Source organism: Buceros rhinoceros, unplaced genomic scaffold (assembly GCF_000710305.1).
Source record: "Buceros rhinoceros silvestris isolate BGI_N320 unplaced genomic scaffold, ASM71030v1 scaffold14387, whole genome shotgun sequence".
Lineage (NCBI taxonomy): Eukaryota > Metazoa > Chordata > Aves > Bucerotiformes > Bucerotidae > Buceros > Buceros rhinoceros.
This window is the reverse complement of record NW_010421676.1, coordinates 52,605-69,325: the sequence shown is the minus strand read 5'-3', so window position 1 is coordinate 69,325 and position 16,721 is coordinate 52,605. Positions and strand designations below refer to the sequence as shown.

Here is a 16,721-nt window from a genome sequence, read left to right as displayed (position 1 = left end):
CACCACTGGTGACCAACCGGCCGCCAGCTGGTTCTGGCTCCATTCACCAGCACTCTCTGGGCCCGGCCATCCAGCCAGTTTTGGTCCAGCGAAGCGTACACCCGTCCAAGCCGTAGGCAGCCAGTTTCTGCAGGAGAGTGTTATGGGAAACAGTGTCAAAGGCTTTGCTAAATATACTTGGTCAAGTAAAATAAACTGTTAGGTGGATTGCAAGCTTCAAATGATTCCATCTTTGCAGAGAAAGATGTATAGTTGTAATCGTGGCCATACGCTCAGCAACAATGGTTTTGCCTTAGAAGTTTTGTATTAAAGAATAGTGGCTCTGCAAATTGAAGTGAACATGTAAATATTCCCTCATACTAAAAAATGTTTTCTTCTTCTTGTAAGTAACAGTTTCTCTGAAATTTTCAGCATATTTAGAACAGACTGTGAGACCTCATTGACATCATTAGGAATATTACCTTTGACTAAAGTTATAGAAATACTACCTTTCCCAGGTGCTTTCTGTCAGTAGTTTATGGGTGCTCAGCCATAATGATGCAGCAATCGAAACCCGTTAAAATGATCATGCCTGTTTGCATATGTGTCTTGGTCAAGCTACCTGCTTCTAAAATTCCATGTCTATCTATATAGAGAAGCTCTGGAAGAGAATTTGAATAAATGTGTCTTGGAGAAAAAAAAGCAACATGATATTCTCATTCAGAAGCAAACACAGAAAGATAGAGAACTGAGGAATTTGAAAAAGATGGAGTTACAACTGAGTATGATCTATGATTCCTTGGAACAAGATAAGTCACAGCATAAAAGACTCAGATTAGAGGTCTGTATGAATGCATTGATCAAAAGGATTCTAAATTCTCTTCTGTGAAATCTGTCTATGAAACTTTTTGACTGGTCCTGAAAAAGGAAAGGGGATAAGATTGGTTTAAGTCTTACACGCATAAAAGTGTCGAGTCTTGCTACAACTAGCAAAGCTGCCTCTAGGTGCTCTGGCTGTGATAGAAATGCAGTATCAACATACATTTGGACTGTTCTTAAGAAATGGATTTTAGATGAAGCATCCTATCAAGGAGAACTGGGGATTGCGTTGGCACTGTGGTGTCATGTCTTCTTTTAGAACACTGTGGAACTGTGATCATTTACGAGATAAATAATACAGTAAATTGCCCACTGGCACCAAATAAATTTCTATCAGAAAAATATTGCCAAGTACTCTCAGGCTCCCAAATGATGAAAAGAATTTAAAAAAAAAAAAAATTTGAAGGTTGTTTGTTCATTATTTATGTAAAAAATTTATAATGTATTTAACATTATTCCAGAGGACAGGAAACTAGCAGTATATGAAGTTTGGTTTTAAATAATATGAAATAATTCCCCGTGTTCTCTTTGTTTCTACTCAAAGTCCACCTTCCTCATTTTCTCCCTGCATTCGTGTTTCACCCATTCCTCTTCCCACACTGATTTATTCTTTTCTGTTTTATTTGTACCTTCTATTATTCTGATTTTAAAGGCTGGTCTCATTTTGCTTTTCTATTTAAAGCATTTTCCTTTCTTTTCTCCTTCTAATTCCTTCTTAAAAATGTACTTTGTTTGTAACTTTTTCACATTCTCTTCCTCTCATCACCAGTTATTCCATTCTCTTTCTTTTCTCCTATACTAGCTCTTTGCTTAGTCTAAATTGTAAGTCAGTCTTATAAAATTAATCTTGCTTAGTCAGTGAGTGTTTTTTCATGGGACTTGATGTTTCCTACCTTGACAGTGTCCTTGAAATTTTTCTCGGTCCTTCTAAGCAATTCAGGACAGAAAAAACCCTCTTACTTGCATCACCGTAAATTTTTAAAAAATAACTGTATGGTTTCAAAACTTATACATACTTACCTTTGCTATTTAAACAACTCTAAACATTACTCAAGAATATTTAATAATATTAAATGATACAATTTTTTTTTGTCTCCCTTGAAATTTCTCCTGAATGCATGGATATTAATTACCTACTAATAGAAGCCCACCTGGGAGGAGAGAGGAAAACTATAACTACACAAACAAGTTTTAGATTGAATTTTCTGGAATATTGATATAAGGATGTGGCTCACATTCCAGAGTTTGATCTTAAACCTCATAGTGAGTTTCTGTTCAGTATCAGCTGAGAGAATCTGGGAAATGGTATTTTTTCCCGTGTTCCTATTGAAGAAATATTCATGGAGGGAGAATCCAAATTGTTCAAAAACATGTAATGCTAAAATCAAATGCTGTGACTCACTGACGGCTGTGGTTAGAGTTCACAGTCCTGGGTGAGATCCACACCCAGCCCAAGCCATCCCCGTCACACTGTGAAAGGGCAAGACTTGTAATGACACCCTTAAGGGTTCAGTCGCATTGCAAAGGCTTCCCTCAGAGCTAAGGTTGGGTTATCCTATAGGCTTGTGTGTGGTTTGCGAGGTGCATCGTCATGAGGAGTGGGGGAAAGGGAACACCAGTGGAGACAGAATGGAATCCTAAGTAGTGTTTTCCTCCAGCAGTTGCAGGATGCTACCCTCATGCAGACAGGGCATGGAAATGTAGTTCTTTTAGCCATCCTCCCATGCTCCGTGTTTTCTCTGATTCCTTTCTTGGCACTTTTAGAAGAGCAAATGTGAAATCACTGCAGCACGGTCAGCTCAAAGGCAGTATTGGAGTACAAAAGACTAGAGCGGCAGGCTTGGTGCTGCTTGGCTTTGTCTATCTTGAGACTATTTTAATTTGAATGACTTGGGAGCACACTCAGGAAAAGTTAAAATATTTTAAGTCATTGAAGCTCCTTTCACTACTTGAAAAGTCAGATTTACATTTATTCATTGTGATTTCAAGTGAAAAATTCACAAGAATTAATTGCTAGTATAAAAATGTGATTGCAGAAGCAGCAGTAGATGTGTGCTTCCCCAAAGTGCTCTAAATTTTAAATCACGTGCTAAGCGCAGAAGGACTGGTCTGTAGAATAAGGAAATTACAGAAACAGTTCCTTCAACTGTTGTTTTCTTCTGAGTAAGTTGTGAAAGGTCAGCTATTGCTAAACGCCAGTGTTCTGTGTGAAAGAGAACTGGACGCTCTGGCTGTCACCAACCCAGAGCAGAACTGCCGTTCCTCTCCGTGCACGCCTTCGCTTCGGTCAGGCCAACGCAGAGATGGCCAAAAGTGCCAAAGTTTAGTCATGTCTTATGTGAACACAAGTCCTTAATGGATTAAAGTTGTTTATATGAGCTTTCTACTTTTAGACTCAAGAGCCTGATGGCATCTTTAGAATCCCGTCTTGAAAATGTGGAAATACCTACTTAGAGACAGGACAGCCTTTTACACAGCAGAAGTGGTAACTAATACACACTCCACAGAAAAGCCGTGTTTGCTCCCTCCACAAGAACGAAAGCAACTTGCTTAGAATAGGTTTTATTAAGCCTTTAGCAAAGTCAAATCAAATCTCAGAGTAGATGTCTGAAACCAAAGTAACTCCTGTACCGGGTCTTGGTCACCTTCCCTTAATGCAAGTGAACAACATCTAATTTTAGAATATCATCACAGAAGTGAAAACCATAAGTGCAAAACATCTTATTACCTATTTTGAGGTGCAGTGTTTTGAAGTGTAACATCTGGTTGAGATCTGAGAAAGATACCAGAGGGTTGAGTGTGTTGCCTTTGAAGAGCTTCCAGCCGAGTCGTTCGGTGTCGTTTTTCCCCCACCTGTATGAATTACAGATTTGCAGTTACAGACAGGCAACATCTGTCTGCACAGTTAGCCCGCTGCATTTATTTCTTACAGCCACAAAGAATTTTTAAGTTTAAGAAGTCAGTCACTGTGAGGCCAGTACAACCTTGTGCCTTACAAGTTGTATCGTGCAAGTAGCTGTGGTGGGATTGCTCAGATGTAGTTTAGTCAGAAGGTAGTTTCTAATGTGTCTTCCTTCACACACTTAATTTTAAAATCTGATTGAATAAGCAAATTTTCCCACAATGTACAAGAAAATGTAGTGCATAACTGTTTGTGTTGTTACTTTTGACTTTGTAGAGCCTGCAGGAGAAAAAAAGGAAAATCCTACTTTAATAATAATAAAAAGCAAAAAATATTATATCAAATCTACACAGATGTAAAATACTGACTGTATTAAAATCAGTGGTACATCTATTTTTTCCTTCAGTAAGGTCACAATTTCAGTCAGAAAATCCTCTGTGAATTTAGAAGATGACATCTTTATATGGTTTCTCTTTGTGATTTTTGATTTTTTAATCAAATTTCACTTCTGGAAAACATAACCCTTATAAATTTAGTACTTAAACGGGGGCTTTGCGATGTTTAGTTTTTATAGTTAAATTCTTAAACGTGAGCAACTTGGCTGTGTTGCTGAGGAACTCTACACATAGAGGAACTCTTGGACTAGCTGTTGCGACTAGACAAAGTTCTTAGTTTGTGTAACTACTTTGAATCGATTATCTGCAGTTTACATTTTTCACATCTTTTGTTTGCATCGCTCAGTGTGCTTGGTTTATTTCTGTAGGCAGAAGCTATCCCTAAACTTCATGGAGTGTTACTAGAAAGACGACAAGAACTGCAGAAGGAAATTGAAATGATCAAGAGAAGATTAGCTGAACAGGTGCTGAGTTCTGCTTTCTCATACTTTTTCATTATATAATCATGAGAATAAAGGGACTGTTTGAAGAAAAAAAAATGGTGGGAGTTTCTAGCTGCAGCTTCTGGTGAGAAGGATGCAATGGTATTTGTTCTGTTTTAAAGACTGCATGTTTGCCTTATTTAAAAAACATATTTTGGTGTTACTGGTCACATGTTGGAAGATGGAAAGCAAATCTGCTTTCTAGGTTAAGTCTTTATACCATGGCGATAAATTCCTTTGGCTATGGCACAGTGTCTTGTGGAAATAAGGACAATTCAGCATTCATACATTACAATTCATCTTCAGAGTTCTGTCGTTCGTGGACGTCTGTCTATACTCAGCCCAGCTGTACTGAGTGTGGAAATGCAGATGTCTTAATTATGAGAGTATTAGTACTTGCCACTACATAAATGACTTTATAAGAAACAATGTATTTCAGAAATACCTTCTTCTTGAGATCATAACCCCTTATATTCTAACCCCCATGTCCATGCTCTTCTTGGGCTGGCTTTGAATTCTTCGGCAATATCAGGTGGGATTCAGCTTGTGTTTGAACACAGGTATGTTCAGTAGCTACGTGTCACTGTCTGTGTATGGGTTATGATTTAACGTGCCATGATGGTCAATAACATTCTAGTCATGTAATCAGTGGAGCCTAGGAAGCCATCCATTCACCTCCTCCTAAAGAGGAGGCCTACGATGGGTAGAACAAACAGCTCTTCAGAGTTCAGTGGCTGTACTGACTAAATCTCTGACAACTGTAGGCACCTAGATACTTTGTCTTAAATGTGTAAATTTGGTCTCTTAATGTGAAAGCTCAGTGTCATCTATTGTGCGTATGGACATGTCAAGACCTGACAGTAAGCTTATCTGAAGATTATACAGCCATAAGGAACTGTTCTGCCCAATGGGAAGCAGCTGAAAGACATGCTAGACTGAGGAACAAAAATGCTTCTAGCTGATAAAATAGTTTGACATGTTATTATAAGGATTCTGCATGGTGTTGCAGCTGGTATTTTTTTTTTAAATCCCCGCCATCTATAAATAAGTACTTTGCTGTTAAACCCAGAGTATTTCTGACATTGAGTTTGCCAGCACTGATGCATTGATGCATAAGGAATGCCATTTCATTTTCTTTAGGAAATTATGTCAGATATGGATGCCCGCACGTTAGAAGAATGCATTGCTGAAGAACGCCGGCTTTTCAAAGAGCAGGAAAAATGCAGAGATGAGTTGTCCAGACTTGCACATCTGACTTTGATCAAAGTTGAAGAGAGGGAACGGAAATGTAGGGATGTTCAGAAAGCCCAGGTAAAACATTATGTCGTATAACTGGAAGATTCTTCTAAAGTGAAAACTGGTATATGGAAAAATTGAATTACTGGTGAGGACTTAGGGACTCTCATGTCCCACTTTACTTTGAAGTTCCATCACAACACAGGAAGCTCACAATACTGTGCTGTTTTATTGGCAATTTATGGTGCAGTGCAACAGTATAGTAAAATATCATGCCATAATTTAAATAAGATATTTGAAAGGACATTTTCTTTCAAGATGATGGAAAAAAGAGGCAGAAAAACAGATAGTCTCGACTGAGATTCTCAGATTGCAAATATGTGGGTTTTTACAAATATATGTAAAAATAAACTGAAATGTGACTCATTCCAAGGAGAGGCAGCAATTCTTATTTTCCTGACACATTTGCAGGTGTAAATTGTTGTATTAATGTGAAGAAAGATGGAAGGAAAACTTTTCCCACTATGACTAGTTACTAGTAACTACTAGTCATAGTAACTCGGACTAGTCATGGGGTTTTTGCCTGCAGTTTGCTGACGTTATATTTTCATATATGTGCTGTGGTGTTGCACAGTTTGTGCTACCTACCAGGTTTTTATATGGGAACAAAGTACTTATACTTCCACAGTGTATGTCTGTATTCAAATAAATTAGATAAGCTGCCCTTCAAACATTTTGGGAATCTGTGTGTATAAAACGAACAGTTGTGTCACGGTTTACACCTTCAATAAAAATCACTCCGTAAACAGATCAAAAAAATGAACAATACAAGGAGGTGAACACACACATGCCCAGAGTGGCAACCCCACATACACCGGCGTTTTTAATACCAGTCTTCTCCTCCTGATACCAGTGGGAGGTGAGAACAGGTCTGTCCGTTGAAGGTTAGTGACATGGGGTGTTGAAGACTGAACACAACTGTCAACAGGACGTCCCGAGCCGTAACACAACGTAAATGTTCTAGTTCTAGTCAATCACCAGTGATTGCTTAAAAGCCAGAAGAGATTAAAAAAGAAATTGTATTTGAAAAGGTACAGTTTCAGTAGTTCATTTGCCAAGTAATTATATAGTGATAGAACCGAGAGCCTGATTAATAGAAACAACAGAACTCCAGCTACAAGGGACCAAGCATTTCAAGATGCAGCATCAGATTATCTGCAATAACAACAGTTGTAAGCAAAATTTAAAAACTGTGTCCTTTAATGTTGTTACAGTAAAAGCATTTCATTATAATTAGAGTTTTTAACCTTGTCTCGCTGTCTTTTCCTCGTCTAAGATGAATAGCTGCTCTGAGATATTTGTTTAATATATCTAAAGTGCTCACTGAATTCAATTTAAATTTCAGATACAACTCCAAAATATTATTAAAGAAATAAAAAGAAAGGATCTTGAAATAAGAGAGTATAAAAAAAGGAAAAGAGAAATCCAAAACCAGTAAGAAAATAATAATAACAATAGATTAAAAATGTCTTTTAAAGCAATTTTTATCCAAGTAATGTATGCATAAAATTATAATAATTATTTCTTTCACATTTTTAATTTCTTCAGACTCCAAGGATTTGCTAAAATGTATGATGTTATCCAAAATGAAAAGGATAAATGTGTAAATTTGGTGCACGCTGCTCAGCAGAAAGCAAGTGAAATTAAAAACCGAGTAAAATTGCTAGGAAATGAAATAGAAAATTTAAGGAATGCTGTTATAACCAAGGAAAGGTGAGTTTTAAGTAAGCCGTAGATCACAATTGTAGAGATGTAAGATTAGAAAAAATCTTAAAAGAAAATCTAGTCCACCTTCAGCTGTGCCTATATCATTCTTGATAGTTATTATCCTGATTATTAAAACCTGATTCAACGATGTTTGCAACACCCTTACACAATCTGTTCCAATTTCCAGTCCCCCGAACCCTTCACAATTAACTTGAGCATCATTCTATGGCAGGAAGCATTTTTGAAATTTGTCTGGCTACTTTCTCACTGTCCTGTCATTTGGAGGGATAAATAGTCATTGCACTTCCTTTGTATCACAGTTCTTGAGCCTGTAGTATCCGAATTATCGTGGTGTTTTATTCAACGTGAACAGCACTGTCGTACTCGTACTTGCTTATCCTTAGACAGAGTTCCGATACCGATGTGACTGAGTCCGCGATAGGCTGGTGCATGGTGCATGAGATGCGTCACTAGCTAGTAATGCAACTAATGTCTAACTATTAAACTAGAACAAACTGGGTTTCTTGGTTCCAACTTAGAGTGAAGTTTATAGAATAACGTTTATTTCAGATCAAACAAAGCAGTTTCAGTTTCCAGACAATCCTAGCCAAGTTGAAAGGTTATGTTCAACAAAGAGGATGAGACAGAGTGCTTATGGCTATGTTTCACAGACTCTTATTTAGTGGAGATGCCTTTCTGCCATCTTTTTGCCATCCTAGTGGTGATGATTCTGCAATATAGATGGACTGGCAACGTCTCTGAAATCGGTAGTTGGGAAAGCAGGAAGCTAGAGAATAGTTAACAGTGTATGCAAAACAGCACAATCGATATTGAGAAGTTTAAAAACTATTTGATTTTTTCCAAGACTGCGATTTTAGGTGCCAAAAAATTGCACAGCCAGATCATGGTATCACTGACTTAACTGCAACCTACACAATTTAGAGGATTTTCAGAGTATTACTCCGAATAAGAGAACGCTTTTCCAGAAACTATTTAATAACACATTGCATTTCTGCTTTCAGTCTGAAACTTGCTTTGCAGAAGTTTAGTTCAATTCAGTAATTCCCTGTGGAACTGGGAAGTGCTTTACCCATGGGGGAAATGAACTGGAAGGAAGCTCATTGTTCTGTACAAAAAGTAATTCGTCAGTGTAATGATGGAGCCCGTGAGGGGAGGCAGGATGTTTCATCTGCATTTTAACAAGAGACTCTGTTTCTCCTTTCACTGCTTCTTTTCTCTGTTGACATGAGTATCTCCCCAGTGCAGATAAAGCAGTGATTTTTGATCAAAAGAAGTGATATTCCCACAATCAAATGCAAAAACCTTAAGTTTCATGTGGCAAATGAATGATGTGTGTGGCAAGAAGAATCTGTATGTTGAGACCATCATCTAGTGGTCAGCAAGGTCACTGGAAATAATGAGCTTTTTAAGGTTCTATAATGTGGTCTTGACACCAACATTTCATTGTGATTTTTTTTTCTCATCTGTCAAACAGGGAAATTGATAATTTTCTTTCTTGTGTGAATGTTGTGATAGATTGTTTTATAAACAATAAACTTGGAGCCATTTGAAACGCAACCACAACATTATTTAAATGACGCTCTTTAAGTTGAGGGGCAGGATTTCTACACATAAGACTTTGCATCACAGTTTATTCTTCTGCTCTTGAACTTTATTTCATAGGTCCCCTTGGGCTACCCAGTGAAGAAGAAAAGAGCTGTAGTGCAGTGCTCTGTTTATAGCATTTGGAGGGGTCATAATCCGGTTCTCCTCATACTGGAAAGAACTTGCAGAGAGAAGCTGCTCTCAGAGAGTCTTTCTAATTCTTGTCATGCTGCTGTGAAGCAGAGTGACAGGGATCCTTTGTGTATTTGAGGAATTAGTTCAAGCTCTGCTTTTAGTTGCTGAAATTGCTTTCAAATTGAAAGGACTAAAAACTTTCCTACTTCTCTGTTATGTTAAAGAAAACTGCAGAAACAACATCTGAAGAATACCAATAATCTAGCAATTACAGCCAGTCTCAAAAGTGATTATTGCAGAATTGTAGAAACCATTCATGAGATGAAAGAAAGGAAAGAGCAACGGTGTCAGGATCTTGAGAGACTCACCAGCAGAGTCACCCGCATCGAAGAGGAAACGGTGCGGCTGCACAAAAAATATGAGAGGGCTATTCAGCAACAAAATGAGAGGTATACATGTAAATGTGATGTAATACGGTGTTTAATTTTGACATGCACGAATCAACAGTATTTTTCAACTTAGGAGCTCTCCAAATTAGGAACACAAAGACCGCCTCACTGCAATGTATTGCTGAACAACCTGCCTCACGGCAGTGTCCGTACAGCTTTGCATTACACAGAATTTCTTCTCTGCTGGTGAAGAGGTACATTCTTCAGAACTATTAAAAAAATATATATTTTAAAATATAGTAAAAAATTATGGTGGCTTGGCTGCTGAATGCCTTGAGAACAGGTAGCTTCCTGCTCTGTTTGTGCTTTATGACAGATAAGGTATATAATACACAGATACAGAAGACGTAAAGCTCTCTGATCATGTTAATCCATTTTTAAGTGAATGTTGTGGAGAACCAGAAGAGCTTTTAAAATTATATGAGAGACTAGAGTAATATTTGAAATTCTTTTGTTCTCTGATTTTCATGGTGTAATTATTTTGTTACCTCTTTAAAATGTTGTCATGGTATTAAAATAATATTTGCGAAGGTTTTGTACATTTTCCTGGATTATTACTGTCTTTCAAGGTTGCCAGTTATGTTCTTGAATGCAATACTCTGAATATGAGTAATTTTAAAAAAATATTTTACCTTTTCATTTTGGGCTTATTGCAGCGGTCTTCTGCTCAGAGACCGAGAAGAAGAACTATGCATTTTATATGAAAAATTAAACATGCAAGAGATGTTGTGTAGAAACGGAGATATCGAGATGCAAGTTATGGATGAAAAGATCAGATTTCTGAAGCTGAAGGTAGCTGAGAAGAAGAGACAGATCAAATTGTGGTTCAGAGGGCTCCCAGTGAAGAATGCCCTGGATGCACATCTAGTGGTGCTTCAGATACAGGTTGGTGGGTGAGCAAACCCCTTTTTTGTTTGTTTTATTATTCTGTATTTTAAAGCCTAAGGTAATTTCAGAGAAAAAGATGTCTGGATGTACTGGGTTTATTAAAACAGAAAGTTCAGCAAAACACCTGCCTAGCAAAACACCAATGCGTGTTTTTTACTTCAGATGTGTGTGTTTGTACGCTGATGGTGCACTTTGTTATGCACGTGCCAAATGCTGCCTGGGTATGGAATCTCAGCTAACGCTCCCCACAGCCCGAAATGTCAGTGTGACTAAGCTGGAGAATGGGAGTCCTGGGGAAAAATGGGAGTGTAGATAAGATTTGTTAAAACTGTATTGATGGGGTAGGTGGAGGGGTGGGAGATATACTTAGTTCTTGAAATTTCTAAAATAATAACTCAATTCACACTTGACCCTGAGCCTACTCTGGAAACTCTGCTGCCTACAATGATATAATCCACATATATTTTCTCCTACACAAAACCAGTGTAAGTTTTAGTTCTACTGACAAAATGTCATTAAACAACTAACAAACTGCAGTGTTTGGGACATTCTTTCCTTGCTTTCTGAAATGGCTCATTTACTTTTGACCTTATCTCCAGATGGTAATTTTTTCCATATATATTCTGCTAGTGCTTGCACAAAATCATTAATTTGGGTGTACCATTGCCTTTCATGATTGCGTTGATGGGAGCTGTGACTCACTGTTAACTAGTGCTTGCGCTATTCTGCTGCTTCTGGGCTTTTTAAGAAGTTATATGCTCCGCTAAACGAGCAAAATGTTCTAGAATACCTTATGCAGATCATACACCAAAGAACTTTACAGAGCCAGAGATTTAAATGATGAACAGAGGCAGTATCAAAAAAAAAGACAGTAGACTAATGGAAAAACAAAAAACCAGATTTGTTCAGTTAAGATTCAGAATGAGACAGAGTCACAGAGTCAAATACAGTAATAAAATGCAGATTATCTCTGTGAACTGACAGTCTATCATGAAACTGCTTTTCCTGTTCTGCATTCCTAAAACTTTCGCCTTTGTGATGATGCCTCATGTGAAGCCTAAAATCACCGTTAAAGGGAGGCTACGGTTACAGGTGCGTTAAATCTTTTTGCAATATTGACATTAAATTCCAGAGCAGGAAATACAGAGTGGTGTGATATTACACATGGAGTGGTCTTGCTACACGTTCCCAAGTCAGAGATTTTCCGATGAACAATGACAAATAACCAGTTATCGGCCTTCAAAATGTAGCTAGATACTGTGGTTACCAAATACTACGTGGCCGTTAACCCAGCCATCTCCGTATGCTCAACCGTTCGGAGCATTAATACTCTTCCTCCCAGTGCCAACAGCCATTACGTCTAGTGAGAAACAGTTTCAAGGTGTTTGGCTTTATCTCTGTGATGTAAATAAAAGGTATAAGCCCAAATCTGAATTCTGGTGCTGGTTGCCAAACTCAGAATGCTAATTTCTGTACCACTTACAGATTTACCCGAAGCCGAAATGCGAGTCAGCATCTCTTCGGTTATGATGTGCAAAGGATCTTCCAATAATGATCATTTGCACAAGACTGACATGACACAGTAAATCAGATCTTAATCACTTCTCTTGTCTGTGAAACCAACCTCAGAGGCCAACCTCTGAGCTGAAATCTGAAGAGGTGGTAGCAGGAGCTCTTTGGGATTACCGCTTGTCTATCTTTCAATTTAGGTAATTATAAAATTTCTGAGACAGGATCAGTGCACCACAGGCCTATGGAGCCCTGCTTTCTTCCAGAGGCCCTTAGACCTCCTGTAACGCAGAATGTAAATCTCATTTTTGAGTTCTCATCATTTTTATTTCTCCATTCTGTTGTGACCTTGTGTAGGAGCCAGCGTGCCTAACCTTACCCTCGTGTTAGGAGCCCACGGGACAAACAATACAGATAACAGTCCAAGGTCTCTGTATTAACAGAAAGAATTTGGTGTCTTCGCCTCCAGAGGGAGATCCTGATAACCTTGTTAGGGAGCACGACATTCCTCTTGGAGGTCTTTATTCTCAAGGCACTTTCCTCTTCACATCGGTGGCATGGGAAACTTTGAACCATGTAAGAAGGATGTTCAGAAGGCATCTACAATTGAAATACAGTTTAGACCACGCGAATTAGGCAGGCTGAATCCTGTACCTATACCTCCTAAGTTTTCATGTTCCCTTTCCCTATCCTTCCTGTCTCCCGAAGTCTTTGGTATTTTTCAGACTTTGCCATCTTATTCTTATCTGTCCTATTTCTCTCCTCTCCTTCCTTTTCCAATCTTCCCATTACCTCGGAACACTTTTCTTTTTTCTCACTCATGGGTGAATTAAACTCTCAAGTATTGAATGCTGAATGATCTTCCAACAGCAGACATACATCACTGGTAATACTTCAAATATACAGAGAGAGATTTGAAAGGAAAATAAGATTTGGTCTTCCAAAACAGATTTCAGTATTTGTTGTCTGCATTTGACTGAGATATTTTGACTATTTTTGAGACCTTTTGAATCTAGGTCCTGTGTATTGTCACCAGATGCATTAATCAGCACTAAATTAACTGTTCTGAGATGGGATCTCTATTGCTGTTCGATGCACCTCTTGGGACATACGGATGAATGAGGACACTGTATTCAATAGGCTGCAGAAACTGCCGCCCCCGTCTTGGTGGCTGCGGTACCCACTGGGAAGGGGAAAAGCACCGGTCAGGGCTGTGTGCCAGTTCAGCAAGAAGAAAAATTTCAGCAGGGTCTCCTCTGTTCCACACGAGCCGCTTAATCATCAAACTGATGTATGTTCCACTCAAACGCTTTCCATCAGAAGCTGCATATTTCCACAAAAGAGCAAAACATTCATCAGTGGGTTGTCGCTATTGAAATATCACTGTCTTTGGCAATACCAGACCTTTTCTGAGCAGGTGCTAGTCACATGGACTAGATATTTGTGTTACTATCAATGTAAAGTGTTAAAAATCAAAATATTTACAGGGGGTCCCTTTATCTGACACAAGAAATTCCTGGGGAGCTTCTGAAGTGGTTTTCTCTGTAACTGTTATCTGAGACTGTCCATCGAGGGACTGTTCCTGCTGCCTGAAATGACCCCTGGAAACTAATCTGCCTTCATGCATCAGTGCGAAATACTTAGCATTCATTATTAATTAGTCAAACACGTAGACCTGCTGAGCTATCAGGATGCTGTAGATGGGACCTGAGTTCAACATACAGGGACGGACAGTTTGAGACGTGTGTCATTAATTTTTGTCCAGGTTTTAGTAGCATGCCGTGAAAATCTCTACATGTGATGACTACATCATCACAGTCATAGAAAAATGGGGCCAGTAGAGCAGTAAAGAGTTTATCTAGGTGATTCTGCTCCTTCCCCAGCATTGGATTGCCTGTCCTACCTGGGAGGGCTAAGCTGCGTTTTCAAGCCACCACTGGGAAACCCCAGTTTCCCTAGCAAATGGAAAGATTTTTCTGAACCTTTAGGCTGGATCTTTCTTTCAGCAGTGTAAGAATACTGGCTTGATTCACTCCACCAGGGACGTGACAAACAGGTCATTTTCTTCCTCCCCGAAAAATTTCTTGTTACTGGAAGAAAGTTAATCATGTTCCTCTCCAATCCTTTTACTGGGCTACTCAACCCCGTTTCTTTCAACCAGCCCTTACAGATTTTTCTTACATCATTCTTTTTTTTTGTTTGTTTGTTTCTTTTATTCTTGGCAACTTGGTTTTTAAACCTAATAGCAGTGACTGAGCATGAAATGATACATTCAGGCATCTTGCAGGTTACATACCTGTGTCCAGGTATGATGGTAGCTTCCAACATGACATATTGATTCATCTTCATGTGACTGTATGCAACAACCAGACCCGTTTTTAAAGAAAGGGTATCTAATCAGCTGACCTTGATTCCGTATTTGTACAGGTAATTTTTCCTGCCTACATGTAGCACCTTGCATTTCTTATTTAATATTATCTCTTTTGTTTAAACTTTTTTCCAGACCCAGGTAATTTTCATTTTGAATCTTCTCCTCCAAAAAAGTATTTGCACTCTCTCTGAGCTTGACCTCATTCTACTGATGTAGTAATTATCTTATATGTTCATCGAGAACCCATTTCCTTAGCTCATTTAGGAGACTATCATATGAAACAACACTGAGGCTATGTAAAAAATCAAGATGTATGACACCTACTGTTTGTCGTCCCCACGCCTGTAAATTTTCATAGTAGGAAATTGGTCTGGTTTGGCACGACTCAACACACCCATGTGAGCTGTTATTGCTACCCTTTTTCTTTTCTAGCTACCTACAAAGAAATCTCAACGATTTGTTGCAGATTTATTCTTCAGACAATGAAGATAAGTTGTCTCTAGTTCAACAGCTCCTTTTCTCCCCATTTCTAAAAGTAGATGTGATATTTGCCCTTCTCTAGTGTTTTAGGTACCTCTACCTACCTTCTCTGAGGTTTTCAAGGCACCAGATCTCCACTTCTTCAGACCAGTCTGCTTATCTCGGTATGTGTTCATCTGTTCATCCTTCAACAGTTCCCCCTGACTGATTACAACTGAACATAGAAGAGCCCCTCTTGTAGAACCTTTTCCTCCCCTGTATCAAATCCACTCCAAGAGAGATGGGAATTTTTTTTTTGTTTTAAGGCTTGGAGTCTCTTAGAACTCAGCTACAGCCTTGTCTAAGGAAAATATGGCAAATCAGGAGAGAATACAGATGCCTGTAGTCACATCACTTAAGCAGACACCAAATAGCGTGGTCATTTCTGTGTGCTTTGTTTTCCATGCCATTGGATCAGCTGGCATCTAATCACTCCCAATTCATATTGCATTTAAAAGCAAACCTAGTATTTAAACTTAACATTAAACTTTAAATGGATTTGGTTTTTTACGTTTTGGGCAGTGGTTTTGCTGCAATAGTCCTTCTTCTCTAAATTAAATACTCGATCTTGCAGTATTGTCTTTGGTGAGCTGTCCCTAAGCTCAGTAATGCCTCCAACGAGGCATTTTCAGCTGAGTTAGTGGTTCCGAAATTTGGCCCCAGATGTGAAATGTTACTGGAAACATACCTGCATCCTGTTGTTCGGGCTGGTGCTGCTCCTACATTCTGCCACTCTGTGTGTTACTGGTCTTCAGCTCCAGTAAATCTTTCAGTCCCTAGTTGGGCACTGACCGGCATTCATTTTAAACAGAATCATGATTTGACAAGGAAATTGCTCATTATGGTTATTTAAGGTTTTTACTTCACCTTCTCAGACAGAGTGTGAAAGAAAAAGCCATATGACGCTCTTTTACCAGAAAAGGATATGTTTAAAACAAGTGTTCTGGTAACGTTCCATTATCACCTGAGCAGATCTGTCGTTTTTCCCTTTTCCAGTTAAACATGACTTGTTAACTTCCAGGGAACAAACCCCAGGCCGGTAGCAACATACAAACATTTACTTTGTCTTTTTGCTGTCTGCTCATAACTTGGACAGCCAGTGAGCACTTATTTCCTTAATAACATCACCACTGCACTTGATGGTTAGCATTCAGAGCAACTGACCCGGGTCACGCTGTGTTAGAGCTAATAGATCAAGGCTGGAGTGACAACGTGCTGACAGATGGCCAGGTGCACGTCACAGCACAAAACCCCACCACTGCCAGCCCTGCAAGTCCAAACACAAAGGCATGGGCCCAGTCATTCTTCAGTGAGTATCAATGCGAAGCACGGGCAGCCATCTAGTGTATTGTGGGAAACGTTATTCCATGGGAAGGTCTTGCATCAGAAAGGTCAGGGAATATCTGCCTCTATGGGTCCCAGGAGTACCAGATCAGGCAGTGTCACCACTGAGTCACCTTGGGACACTTGCCTGAGAACTTTAACGTAGAAAACTTGGCTGCCTGTAGGGATGAGACCTTTAGCACTAACCAGCAGAGGAGTGGGACACTCAGATTTAACTTGCAAACACTGTCAGGCACTTGCATCCTTCCTGCATCCCTACAC

At 39.0% G+C, this 16,721-nt stretch overlaps 1 protein-coding gene across 1 annotated transcript in view; it reads left to right on the top strand.

Moving 5' to 3' along the window:
- Positions 1-633: 633 nt before the first annotated feature.
- CCDC146 (coiled-coil domain containing 146) overlaps positions 634-16,721 on the top strand; it is a gene marked incomplete at its 5' end in the record, with an annotated part of 21,760 nt that continues 5,672 nt past the window's right edge. The window contains 7 exons of the mRNA XM_010139782.1: positions 634-820; positions 4,524-4,619; positions 5,778-5,948; positions 7,279-7,367; positions 7,482-7,646; positions 9,605-9,829; positions 10,486-10,714. Coding sequence (XP_010138084.1) covers positions 634-820; positions 4,524-4,619; positions 5,778-5,948; positions 7,279-7,367; positions 7,482-7,646; positions 9,605-9,829; positions 10,486-10,714 — 1,162 coding nt within the window. The remainder of the gene's footprint in view (positions 821-4,523; positions 4,620-5,777; positions 5,949-7,278; positions 7,368-7,481; positions 7,647-9,604; positions 9,830-10,485; positions 10,715-16,721) is intronic.